Source organism: Anarhichas minor, unplaced genomic scaffold, assembly GCF_050575085.1.
Source record: "Anarhichas minor isolate MPS153535 unplaced genomic scaffold, ASM5057508v1 ptg000010l, whole genome shotgun sequence".
Classification (NCBI taxonomy): domain Eukaryota; kingdom Metazoa; phylum Chordata; class Actinopteri; order Perciformes; family Anarhichadidae; genus Anarhichas; species Anarhichas minor.
In genome coordinates this window covers 6,689,939-6,704,134 of record NW_027466456.1, presented here as the reverse complement: position 1 = coordinate 6,704,134, position 14,196 = coordinate 6,689,939, and the positions used below count along the sequence as shown (strand labels likewise).

At 44.1% G+C, this 14,196-nt stretch overlaps 1 protein-coding gene across 1 annotated transcript in view; it reads left to right on the top strand.

Annotated features, from left to right (window-relative positions):
* agbl4 (AGBL carboxypeptidase 4) overlaps positions 1-14,196 on the top strand; it is a 237,692-nt gene that overhangs the window by 89,405 nt on the left and 134,091 nt on the right. Inside the window, exon 4 of the mRNA XM_076088602.1 lies at positions 7,393-7,487. Coding sequence (XP_075944717.1) covers positions 7,393-7,487 — 95 coding nt within the window. The remainder of the gene's footprint in view (positions 1-7,392; positions 7,488-14,196) is intronic.

The following is a 14,196-nucleotide window of genomic DNA, read 5'->3' as shown; positions in this document are numbered from 1 at the left end:
AGCCCTAATTAAAGAAGTTCCAGTTGTACATCGCCTTACAATGGAAGGGAGAGATTGCCTTTCAACTCAGTGCCCAATACAGAAACTTCCTCTTCCTCTGGCTGAATAAAAGAGTCTGATACAAAAAGCCATGAATGCCTAAACCAAACAAAAGCTCTTTAAAAGACTGTCACCGTGATATCTGATATCTCTTGGAACAGCACTGCTTTGAATAAATCTTTTTCAGTGAAGAAGGGAGAAGGAAATTAAAAGCTGACATTTAAAAGGCTGCTGCTGAGACTCGTGGCCCCCAGGATCAATAGCTAGGTATCGCACAACTTCCCCCGCATATTAGCTCACTTTTCCGTGGGGCATCTCAGGCTAAGTACAAACAAACCAAAACTACTGTAGGAATATTACTGTGTTGTTTTGTCAGTTTACCTCCAGGTGTGTGTGTTTGTGTGTGTGTGTGTGTGTGTCTTGGGCGAGAAGCAGAGGGGGCCAGGGTATATCTGTGTGTTTGTGAAGCTGTAATGTGTTTAAAGGGTCCCATCCTCCTCTTCTTTGTGTCAGCACCTTGAGTTGACATTGGTCATTGGGGACCTGAACTGTCAGCAACAACTGAAGGCAATAAAGAGAAGGTGGGAAGGTAAAAGAGAGCAGAAATAGTAACGTGTGTGTGTGTGTGTGTGCGTGTGTGTGTGTGGTGTGTGTGGTGTGTGTAAGTGACATTGATGACATTTAGTTGTACTGGGTGACATTGTCAGAGTGTGACTTTGCGAACAGGCTGTCAGGTTATGTAAAGCAGCAAGGTCATGCATGTGCTCCTGAAGGAGCCATTCCTGCACCCTTATCTCCTTAAGATGCAAACACACACACACACACACACACACACGCGTGTCCCACCTTTCACATATGAGACCGCAACCTCCGCCCTGTCCCGGAGGGTCTCAGTCGGCCCCTCAGTGTTCCCCTGTCATACCGTTATGCCCACCTATTGCTGGCTTGTGACCTCCGTCACTGTCACCAGGCTTTTCAGGAGCTTAGCCACAGCTGAGCTGCCCTGCTTGAGCAGGCCTTCACCATAATGCCACCCTGGGGAGTCCCCCCCCCCCCCCCCCCAAACCCACTGAAAAGGCTTCCTGTTTTTCAGTGAGAAAAAACAACTGATCGCATTTTATTTATTTATAACCCATATTTTTTGCAAGACTTTTGTCCTGTACAGCTCACTGGCAACGCAGCATTGAAAGCGTGCCCGTCTTGCTACAGTGGTCCTTAGAACAGTTTGTTACAACTTTGGGTTTTATTTTTGAATGGTGTTATCATAACCATTAGAAGCAATGGCTGTGATAACACCATACTCACTAAAGTAGTTGCAGAGGTCTCAGAATGCATTAAAACAGTTAATATAATAGGTCCAATGAGGTCCACCGACAAGACAAACAGTCAGATAACAAGCAAAGTTGCTAACAAGATGAGAGTTTTGCCTGATTGTTAAAAAACACTTTATTTGCAGGTGCCTCTAAAAGTAAGTTCACCCATGATGTTGCAATGAATTGCAAAGGAAACTGTGTGCAAGTCTGATGAGTCAAAGTTGAATCAGGAAGTCGGTTCGTAAGCTGTGATTACGGACGCCGCTATTTAGAGGCTGCGCCAATTCATCACAGAAAAAGGGTGAAGTTGCTTTACAGCCACCGTTCACACCACTTCCTGAAGTCGTGGACTCGCTGCCTGGTCCGCGGCCGGCTGTCATGCCGGTCGACAATCCACCTGACCTTTTTTGAAACACGGACAACCAAAGTGTTTATGATTTAATTGTTTACCAGAGCACATCGTTTTTTTTTTATAGATCTAGCCTCTTCATTTTGCTCTCAAAGTGCATAAGAGTGATGCATTTAACTTTAAGATGCACAAAATCATCTTGTGGAGGAGCATTCCACCTACCGCAGTCTCACAAAATGACTGTGGGGAACACTGGGTTAAGCCAGCGTCAGACTGGCCATTGATTGCCACCCCCACCCCCTCTCTCTCATAGCTTCCCCATACCTGATGCCCGAGTGCCGCCTATGGCTGGGATGGATGTTTACAAAGAGTCGGTAACTAACTGGCCGGGTTATTACAAACCTAACTGTAGCTTTCCAACTAGCAGCTATGGCTGCCCCACTATCTTCGACACCACAGAGGTATTTACTAAGTGACAGCTGCCTACGCCGATCCGTATCTGCCAGTGACATTTCAGTTTGAAATGGCACCTGCCAGGAAGTGATGTCTGGCAGTGAAACACAGTGTCATGCTATTCTTGTATGCATACTGTTACGCCAGTGTAGTTGAACGGCTGTGACATACAGCAATACTTACTGGCACAAGTCGCCACTGAAACATTGAATTAGTAAGGCTTGAATCCCATTCTTGTTATATGCTTATAGTATGCTGTTTATTGTTTTTATCCCTTCTCCTCTTAATTATGATACTATTATAAATATTAAAAACTGATTCTTACCGAATACTTGGTTAGGGATATAGCTGGAGCCCTATTTATTATTAGACAGATCACCACATTAGTGCAACATGTGGTTGCAAACATGTCTCATTACTACATTGCAGGTGAGGAGCAATCCTACATAATTAGTCATAATTTCACATTAACCCATGTGTTTTAAATTACAAATCTGCTTCTCATGGTTTTACGTTTGATTATGACCATTTTATTTTAAAGTGCAACAATTGTTTTGATAATCTGATGTATTAAGCATTATCTTGAGCACACAATTTGAAGACTGGCGTTTAGTTTTGCACGTCTGTGCTGGGAACTGAGTCAAAGCCATCATACAGTAAATCACTGTGATGTGTGTCAAATTGATGCTCTGTTTAACCACTCTATTAATTGTGTGTGTGTTTTATTCCCCGTAACAGCCGGCTAATTATGGGAGTACAGTATTTGTATTAGTGTGTGTGTGTCTGCTCATCTGTTGGACTCTCTGTGTGTGTGTGTGTGGGGGGGGGGGGGGGGGGGTGCATTGTGCTCCTGGCGGTGTCAGGTAGTCCCCAGTACTGTGGTAGTTGGCACGCTGTGCGTCAGTGATCAGACTGATCAAAGTCAACAGGAGAGGAACAGGCAGAGCTGCCAGCAGCTATCAGCCGGCCTGCCTCTGATGGCTATGGACAGGGCTCACAGATCTGCTCTGCTCGCTTGTGTTGAGCTGTGAGGAAGTCACAGTGTAGCCGAGGTGATTCAGTGAACCACCGTTTGGTGATGAGTGCAGGACACCTGATACATCACAGCTACGTTGCCTCTTACACCATTGGGCAGCATTTCAATTGCAGTGTTGTGGGAATGTTTCTGTGATTAACTATTTTTAGAATAACAACAGTTAAAGGCCTATAGTACATATATATATTATTTATTTTTTTATTTTTTAATCATTGATAAAGTCTAACTCTTCAGTTCTACTTGTACATAGTTCATCAATAACTGCTGTTAAAAAAAACCTACACATGTTTAATTAGTGTGGTTTCAGAACATAATTTAACAGTTTTCACAGTCTGGAGACGTTCATATTTTTCAGCTCATACATAATAAAGTCTGCTCAGCCAGCACTCCCATAAGGATTCTCTCTTCGGAGCGCTTGGCCTACACATTTAGAACGCTGCCTTTAATAATTTATCCGGCTTTCTTCCAGGAAGCAATGCTTTCTGGCCACAGGCTGGATCGATGGAGATCAAAAGACAGTGTTTGGTCCTAAATGCAATCCTATCCTGAAGAGGCACCAGCGAGGCTATTTCAGTGCCGAGCCCTGTGGCTGGCCGGCTACTCTGTTTAAAGGTCAGCAAAGAGGTTGGGGTCAGAAATGAGTCGCCTCAAACATGCACCGGTCGCACTAACAGCACATATCAATGGGAACGTTTGCTTAGCATCATATGTTTCAAAAAGACAATACCTAGCTTTAGGTTTCATGAGTCAATTTGGATATTTTTTGGTTTTGCAAGGAAGTAATTCTAGAGTCATTGGTTTCTGAAGAACTACCTCATTAAATCGCTGCAGATACATTTGAGTTATTTGCTGCTGTGAGAGAGTGAAAATCATACTTATTGCACCATTAAGGTTCATTTGAGTTGTGTATGTTATAAGATTCGGTCAGCCAAAAGAGGTTCATCTGTTTTCAACAAATTTTCAAAAAATATAATAGTTTGTTTGCAATATTTAAGGACGCCTTTTGTCACTGTGTGTGTGTGTGTGTGTGTGTGTGTGTGTGTGTGTGTGTGTGTGTGTGTGTGTGTTGTGGCACAGCAGAGACACCTGTTCCAGTCTGTAATTCGGCAGTGACGGGGACGGCGGAGGGCTTTGACACGCTCCGTCGACATGACAGCTCAGACAGCATGGATGTTAATCTCTTCTAACTGCTCCCAGCCTAATTAAATCATCCAGGGCATCACACACAAATACACACGCGTGCTCTAAATTGGTCCTGGTTGTGCACAAGTTTTAACGATCTGGAGAATTGGCCCCACAGCAGTTTGTTTGATTCTAAATCTATGAAATTCTGTGTGTGTGTGTGTGTGTGTGTGTGTGTGTGTGTGTGTGTGAGAGAGGGAGAGAGACAGAGTGAGAGAGAGAGATAACCACATGCAGAACAGCAACAGCGTTGTTCTTTTATTTAGTTTATGGACGGAAATCCTTTCTGTGGCGTGTCTGTCAGCTCACATGCTGTGTAGACCTCACATTCTTCAAATATGAAATTGCAGATGCTCATATCAATCCTGGTGCTCTATGATGGCTACATGTATTTATTCTACTGAAAACGAAGGACCTCATAGATCCTCCAAACAGCTGTGGATGACATTTTGGTATAAATGTATTCTAAACCAGAATTTAAAGTTGTGCATTTAATCTGGCCTTGACAAAAAAAAAAGAGTGAATCAAAATCAAAGAAGCAAAACTGAACATACATGGAAGGTTTTTGCTGATTTTGAAGCATCTGTCAACCAAAGCCACAAGCATTTATCTTTGTGCTTGCTTTTGTGATAAGCTGTGGTCTTAGCCGACGGAAACGCAAAAGTACAATTTCATGCAAAAACGCACCGGTCCTCTTGATACCGAGTAAACACAACGCGTTACTCCAACTGCTATCCAACAGTTGTGTTCGTTTGGAGACGCAAGTGGAAAGAAAAAATGGACTTCCACCTGACAAAAAATGGCATCCGGATATAGAATTTATTTCCAGAACTCACTGAGAGACTACACACTAGAAATGTGTGTGTGTGTATATTTGTATAGTGCTTAAAAGCAGATGAAGCAGAAGATGTTACACCAATCAACAGTTCCAATACTGTAACTATAGAAAGCTGGAAACAGGGACACCGAATGAAGCCGTTACTAGATAGCAGATACTGCGCTACACAATCGTACAACGATCCTGCATCTTAAAAGTGGTACAAACATCTTCCCTGCTGGTCTGTTCTTGTTAGTAAAATCTCCACGGTTTTCCTGCTTTGCTTTCAAGCTTCTCAAAGTTCCTCTTGTCTTGTAGGTTAAAGACTGACTTTGTGATCTGATGTTTAGTCACAGCCTGAACCAAAATATTCTCTTTAATCTATTTAGCTTCAATGAAATGAGAAAAGCACAGACGGAGACTTCTACATGCCGTGTGCCTGCCTCCCACCTACCAGCCCACCTGTCTGTGTCCTCCACATCTGTCCACTGAGCCAGTGGAGTTTATTTTCTTTACCTCTCAGTAACTTTCTCCCTGCCAGCCCTGTTTAGCACTGTTGTGTAGTTATCCCCTGTCTCTTTGTGTCTGTCCCTGCTCTACGTTATTACAAGCAGCAGCATCTTTTCTCTGCTCTACCGTCTCACACCCTCGTACTGTGTATCGCTCTTGCCTGCGATTCAGCCTTCTTCTTCTTCTGCGTCTCTGTCTCCTGTCCAGCCTCGGCTCCCTCTGAGTTAAACAGGCCGAACAAAATAGATTACAAACAGTGGGTAGAGTAGAGCTAAGGAGGAAGACAATCTGAATTTGCTGTGGATAAAGAATTGAGGAAGGAGGCTGTGCAGTCAAAGAAAGCCAGCGGAGTCTGAATAAGGCTGTATTTGCCTGAGGGGAAAAGGCTGAAAAGTAGCTCTCGCAACAGATGTGCGGGGCAGTAAAGTGTAATTGAAATGCCAGCAGCAATGGTCTTATCTCCCTGCTACAGGAGCCGGCTGCCAGTCTCAACATCAGTTAGATGTCATTTTACCTAAGTCTGAATCAGCTTGCCACAATCCGCAATCCCCATTCCTCTGATGCTAGGCAGGAGGAAAAGAGAGAAATGGATGAGGGGGAGGGGAGGGAGGGAGGGGAGGGAGGGGAGTCTGTAATAGGATTTCAGTAGCACCCAGTTAAATTCCACCACCTGGACTAAGTTGGTAATTTGATATGCCCCATCAATAGGATTCATTTACTTCACCGCAGTATTACCATTGCCATTCATTTGACTTTTTAAAAAGCGTATTTATTCATTTCTCTCTCCACATTTCCCCGCTCCTCCTGATCCTTATCATGCATGCTGGAGGTCGGGGAAAGGAAGGGCTGTTCCACAATATTTTAGCTCAAAAAAAAAGAAAGTCCTTGGTCCAGAGGAGGTGGAAAGCCAGACGCCATGGCTGCCCTCTGAGCTCCGGGCAGAGCTTAATGTTTAGGGCCAGGCAGCATCCCTCTGGGGGAGAAGCGTAATGTCCTCCCAGATTAGAGGCTGGCACTCCTCGGAGCGGCTGCCTTTTATCGGGAACTTTGTTACTGCGGGACGTTAAAGCTGCTTTATCTCCTCACTGTAATGTTAATGTGTGGTGATTTGGTGTGTTGTTGGCGTTATCCATCGTGGGAGTGGAAAGTTTTTACCTCTCGCTGAGCTTCTTCTGCTACAGCCACTCTTATGTCACATGACAAGGAAATGATTGTAAAGAACGAGTCAAGCTTTCTGTGTTATGCTTGTCAAATGCATCTGCCAATGGAACGAAGGGAAAATTCGCTTGGTAAGATATCATGAAATAAGATGTAATATTTAGGCATTTCAAGATAAAAAGAGATCTTTTAAATTAGCTGGGAAAACTCATTTTGAGCTATATTTCCCCGTTAGGAAGTGTTGTGTGTCATTATAAGTCTGTAATGCTCAAAGGTATATTTTCAAGATATTCAAGCTGCATTGTTTGGAAACCAGACCCTCACTGAAATGATACTTGTTTGGTGATCGTGACTTAAATGAAGTGTTGTTAGATAATTAGATATATGTTCTTAGCCTTCTCAGCACATTAAAAACAAATAAGCAAATATAACACAGACAAACTCATAAAAATATTGCTAAGTACTACCTAACGCACTGCAACTTTTATTCATTTGTGGCTTTAATGTGGCTTCAATGTTCTTCACTGTCTTTCAGAGAGTCATTTTCAATGTGGTCAACTTCTCCAAGACCAAGAGCCTCTACAGAGATGGAATGTCTCCGGTAGTCAAGTCTACCAGCCGGCCCAAATGGTAAGTGTGCAATCACAACAATTCCAATTCCGTGGAACTTTCCGTAACTTTGAAAAACTTTTCTTCTCTGCCCAACAGTAGACACTCCCACAAACACACCTACACACACACACACACACACACACACACACCAAAGACTGATACTTTAGATTTCCAGAGTGGATGCGTCTAGGCACATTAGCATGTGATCCATTGGTTGCCAGTATGACGGCTGTCTGATGTAATAACGCTTGACTGATGGATGCAGAGATGTGCGAGTGTGTGTGTGTGTGTGTGAGGGAATGGATAGATAGGTGTGGCAGGAGGGAGCGGGGCTGGTGCAGTGGGGTTGGACTGCCAAGCAGGCTGGTGAATCCATCGGGGCGAGGAGGGGGAACAGGGTAGCGTGATGAAGTGTTGCCGTCCAAGAGGAGCCCTGACATCTGTCATCAGTTGATGGAGGGCATCCGCGGAAAAGCCAGGCATCTGCCACCCCGAGCCGTCTGCGTCTGCTAGCCTAGCACCCGCACCGACCATACCGTAGCACGCCGGTCACAGGCTAATGGGAATAGACAATGGGCACGACACCGCAGACAGGAAAGATGAACTGCTGCCGACGATACAGCACAGTGCAACATGATGCGGCTCGGCTCGGCTGGCTCGCCCCCTCTGTTTTGACTCTGTGTGGTGTAGTTGCAACTTTGCACTTAGAGTTATCTGTTTTTGCTCGTGGAGATATGTCTTTTTTTTAAGTGCCAGCCACTGCTATTGTTTCATCCTGCAAACCGTATATGTATTGCAGTGAAGCTGGCAAGTGCTCGCTTTAAAATTGGTGTTATTTCTCATGTGAGTGAGTGAGTGAGTTACTCTGTCGGTTACAGTGTGGACAACTCTTTAAAGCAAAGTCACATTCTCGTTTCTATACATTTAGTATAGAAACAGGAATATAGTTTTATGCACTGGCAATGTGATTGGCATTTCGTGTCATGTAATTATCGTCCCACTTTCTGAGTGGGCGTGACTCCTCATTTAGCGTCTGAGGTGTTAATCTGAGCAGCAGCCTTGCCGGGTCATTCAGGTCTCAGAGCTTTTTGTAATTCGCTTATCATGCAACCCTGGCCATGTTTATGTTGCAATAAGCTCTCATAAATAGGTATTTAAGTGACAGACACAGCAGGAGGTACCGTAGCCCGACTCCAATTACCTCCCCAGGCTAATACTGTTTTAACCGCTCCTCTCAGCACTGTGCCGTCCAAAAGGCCTCATGTGTCATGCACTTATAGAACCATTTTCAACTGTCTGGGGCTTCCAAGACCGCAGCTGACATTGTTTGTGTCCCCACAAAGTGGTCAAGATGCTTTTAACACAACCTCCTCCATTTGACTTTCTGCGAGCACAACAAAGCACAGACAGCTCCTAAAGTAGCAATCTTCTTTTTGACAGTTACAGATATGGAATAAATAAAAAGGCAGAGCGTGGAGAGCTTCGCCTGTCTGATCCAAACTCACACAGGACAGGATAAAGAAGGTACAGAGAGAGAGAGGGAGTTATAGGAACGGAGAGAGAGAGGAGTTGCGGAGAAACAGACAGCAAGAGTGTGGAGGAAGAGGAAAAAAAAACAAAGTACAAGAAAAAGAGATTACTGAGACAGGTAGACAGGGAGGAGAGAATGAGAGAGAGGTAGCGGGAAAACATTTCTCCACCCAAAGATTCCCCCCCCCCACACCTCCGCCCCCACGTCTGTATTTATCAAAAGAATCGTCAGTATTAGCCCAGGAGTTGAAGCCTTTATCTCCCCGTGCAGGTGCCTTATGTCCTGGGGCCCCAGCATCGTTTGCCGCTGGAGGCTGCAGGGCTTGGCTGGCCTCGGCTAAGCCGGGCGTCGCTGTGAGAGACAACTGGCAGATTACAGTCCTGCAGGACGTTCAATGCTACAGGTGGAAGGATCTTTCCTCCATCCCTTCCTCCATCCCTCTTTTCCTTCCATCGTTCACTCTTTAAGCCTGGAGACAGCAGAGCAAACAAGAGGCCCGGATTTACTGTAGCATACATGTGGCATTCAAACACAGCTACGGGTTACCTGTTTGATAAACAGCGAATGATGGACAAATTAATTAAAAAGGACGACATTGCTCTTGAAATGTATGACAGATTAAGATAAGGGTTTTTTATTAACTGCACAGACTACCCTTTGCACTGCAAAGTTCATCAAACACCCGCAGAATGAATATTATTATACTTTGTCATTATAGGAATAGCAAATTAACACTTTCTTTTTCATTTTCTGGACTTAAAAATGATCAGCCTCTTGTAGCTTAATCTGTGTAGTTGAGAAGCTGCTGAATAAAAGCAAAGCTTCTTCATTAGTTGCAAGATTCATTGCTCACCCTGAACACCGACAATATTACATCTTTGCAATTAAATTGGCTTTTTGCGATTTGTAATTGACTTGAAGTTCAAAGTGGAAAAAAATCCAAGAAATTGAGAAAAGTAGTGAGAGTGTTTATGAGGAAAGAGAGGGAAACATATTTTCTCGTACCAATCTGACGAAGACAACAGCCCCCTTGGTGACACTAGGTGCCAACCAACGCTCCCTGTGGCCTGCTGGTTTTAGACTGCTAGAGCAAAGAATTGCCCAGTATCCTTATTTTCCCCGAGATCAGCTAATTAGAAAGTCAGAGAGCGTGGTTTAATGCAGCTGTTGGAGCCTGGAATGCCGGGGGGGGGGGGGGGGGAATGGCCAGGATGGCTGCATGAGACTGACTGCATCAACCAACAGATGCTTCGTAGAGAGTCCCGTGTGGAGCGGAGGAGAAGGAGAGGCAGCAGTATGACAGCAGAAGATCTTTTCCAAGACGAAACATTAGGGCGCCAATTTAAAATGATATCCATCACAAGTTCACAGAGTGCAAAGTGACATCTTCAAATATCCTGCTTTGTCCGACCAACAGTCAAAAACTCAGATATTCAGTTTGTAATTGTATTCAATATGCGAAAAAATGTTTTCTACATGAGATAGTTTAGTGTTTTTGCTTGAAAAAGGACTGAGATGATTAATTGATTATTGAATTATTGAATTATCATTTGCTGATTAAGTGTCTGTTGATCAGCTAATCGATTCGTAATCGTTTCATCTCTCCTACATGATTTCAAATACAAAAACAACAAACCTTCTCATCTGTGCAACTAAACGGCCATAATTCAATTACCGACTTTACAGCGACATCCTCATTGACATTTTAACTTCATGTGTATAGTGTGTAATCTTCTGTCTATACATAAGACAATTCAAGCAAACATGATTTACATTTAACTCTGACATTATTGTCACTTTAACCTCACAAGCTCAAACACACGTCTTTACATCATTTCTAGCTTATTAGATCCATGATGTATAATTTACTGGAACTGTTCCGATGAGTCGTGTCTCTTTTAATTAACTTTCCACTTCTTCGTCAGTCAGTAGGTGTGTGGATAAAAATAGCCGCACCTCTAACTGAGCTAACAGATGAACAGTCAGAGCTGGAGGAAATGGGTTTGCCAAACATTGCTTCTAAAGTTAGACCCAGCCAACCTTGATCAAGGGTAAATGCTTTTTTCCGCCTTCTTTTACGGAAGGTAACAAACAACAGGGGAGTGCTTTTCAAGCAGTCGTGCTCAGCTCCCAGTCAGTCAGTCAGTCAGTCAGTCAGTCAGTCAGTCAGTCAGTCAGTCAGTCAGTCAGTCAGCCAGTCAGTCAGTCAGTCAGTCAGTCAGTCAGTCAGCCAGTCAGCCAGTCAGTCAGGGCAATTTTGCTTTTCTACCGAGATCCTTCCTGTAAGCATGTGATGCAACAACATAGTGAAATTCTATTTGGAGATGTCTGCCTCTCCGTCGTGGTGCGTGTTAGCAGTAATTGTTCTGTCAATCAGCACAGCTTCGGCCTGCCTGCATCCCCCTGCCACTTGTTAAGCCCTGGCAGAGGGCGAGGGGTGAGGCAGGGTGAGTTAAAGAGAGAGGATACCTCCACCGCCCTTATGTCTCTCGTTGCACACCTTTGTCTGTCTTTACCGTGTTTTTTTCTCTCCTTCAAACTCTCTTCTTCTCCAGTTCGTCCTCTCACATTTTTACTTATCTTCCCACTTTTAATATGTTGCTTTCTTTTGGTTCTGCTGGGACTATATTGTTCCTTGTTATCCTGGCATTTTGTTCTTTGTTCGTTTATTCAGTGTAATCCCATAATGTTTGGATTTCCCATGATATCAGATCTTCAGCTCCAGTTAAATGTGTTGCTGAACTTAAAGCACAGACAAAAAACAAAACACATCACAAAGTGTCAGGCTCCCATTTCTCTGATCACATGTTTTGTATTTATATAATAAAGAGATTCTGAATCTGATTCAACATTTAAACACGGACAACATGAGAAAGGGATCAAGCCGATGCTGCAGCAGAGGGGATGCCCGAGACCCGCTGATATTCTACACATACAGTGCTGCAGGTCCTGCGGTATGAATGGAAGTGCACAAAGAAACTTCTTATCCAGCACCACACACACACACACACACCTCCCATCCTCTAACGCCCGTACTGCTGAGCCGTGCCGCCGGAGTCCGAATGCAGCAAGTGTGTGACAGTATAGCGAGGGAGACGGTCCCTCTCTCGAGGACAAAGTGTCAGGCAGCAAATTGAAGACAGACAGACTGTAAAGGTTGTGTGAGAGCTCCAGTAGACCTCTCCGACTCCTCCCTACGTTCAGAGTGTCTGCACTGTCCTCTTGCCTCTCCTCCTCCTGCTGCTCAGCCACTTGCCCAATTAACCATGTGGTGTGCCTTTTAATAATAGACCTTTTTAATTGTCGACAAATGAAGAGTGATGTAAAATAGCTAATAGCTTGTGCTAATTAATAGGGGAATTGAAGGCTTGTTAATTAAGGGCAAACAGGACAAGGACCGGCTCGGGTAATTTGAGCAATAAAACCGAGACTAACGATTCATTTCCAAACAGACTCGCTTCATAAAAACATCAAGCGACCCCCAGTTTGCTGTTTGAGAACACTTGAGGCGCCCATCCTGGCTTTTACTACGACCACAACCTCCCCCTGAACTGAATCAGACATGCGCAGACACACTATCCTGTATTCAAACACAAGAATCCCCACGGATATTATGCAACAAAAGTAATCACAACTATATAGTGTCTTAAGAATGTATTACAAAAAGGATTTGCTACAACAAGAGTCTCCGTGGTGTGAGACGACGTCTGAGTGGCGTGTTAAATATTAACACAATGTATTGAAATGAATAAATTCCCTCTGTTGTTGTTGACGTATATTGCAACCAATTCACGATGATATTTAGTACTAGAGCGTCTCACCTATTTCCCTGTTTGCTCATCTCCCTGTGGTCGTACTTGTTAGACTTGAGGCTAAAGGGAAAGGAAATGGATCGTCAGCCGTGGCTTTACACATTACACCGTCTTCCTCAAGAGACCGGAGAAGCTTTACTGTCTTTCCACGTCCACGTTCCTCAATCTCACAGCTTTACTGCAATGTTTTACTGTAACGTCATTTTCATTACACCTTTACCGTGCCCGCGGCCTGTATCTCTGCGTAGTGTTTTAATTTAAAACAGAGACTATGTTTTTGTGCTGCTTCCTCGCTCTCAACCCCGGTTGGAAGTGGGAACCGTAGCAATCATTCGACAGACAGAAAGGCTATGGGTTTCATATAAGATTCTTAGATTAAAAAAATGTTATATATGATGTTCCTTCTCCGTCAACATTGTCTGTGCGATAAGGGAGACGGACAACATCTTTTAATAAAAAACAAGCGCATGGAGAAAGGGAGAGACACACACGCACACACACACACACACACACCTAATTATCTGTCACCAGTTCGACTGCCGAGAGGAAATGTGAGTGATGTATGAATCTGAGTGAATATTTGCAGGAGGAGAAAGAGAATACCTGATGTACTGTCTCTGCGACAGTCACTTGGCAACTCTGTAGGAAAATTGTGGAGTGGTGTTCATGTTCCGGGGGAAATTACTTCCCTTTTCCGCCTCACTCCAATTGTCTTTAAAGACTTGAGAGAGGAAAGTGATCACAAAGCTCTATTTCGTTAGATGAAATGGCACCTCCCTTCCGTTTCCACTTTTCTATTCCATCCGGGAGTCTTCTGGGTAGGACAAACTGGCAAAGGGCAGACAGAGAGGAAGAGAGAACGAGAAGTGCCAATCAGAACAATCAACAGCACATGCAGCTTCCTTGTTCACAGAAACTCATTTGCATGCTGTCAAAGAAAGTGAAAGAGGATTATGTGGGAGAAATAATGGAACAGAATGTAACAAATAGATTAATAATCTTTCCAGATGAGGATAAGGGCGTGTGCGAGTTTTGTCGGCTGCAAAATGTGCACAATAGCAAGTGTTTGTGGAGAGTTCCTTGCATGCAGAGAAAGGCGTATAGGAATTTTTAAAAAAGGAGTAAAAGCGAGCGGTATTGCGACAGATAGGGCGACTTGCTCCTGGCTCTCTATTCAACCCACAAATGACTTACCTGGACAGTTTTATGTTTGCCTGGAGGAGAATTAAAAAGGCACTTCATTTCCCCTTTTACAGGCTGGGTACGCATGTCAGTGCGCCCCCCCCCCCCCCCCCCCCCCCTGAAAGCGCTCTAATCTAAATGCTTTTGTCAGGGGAGATTTGGTAGATTGCAGCAGGCAGAGGTACAAATTGGTTGTGTCATC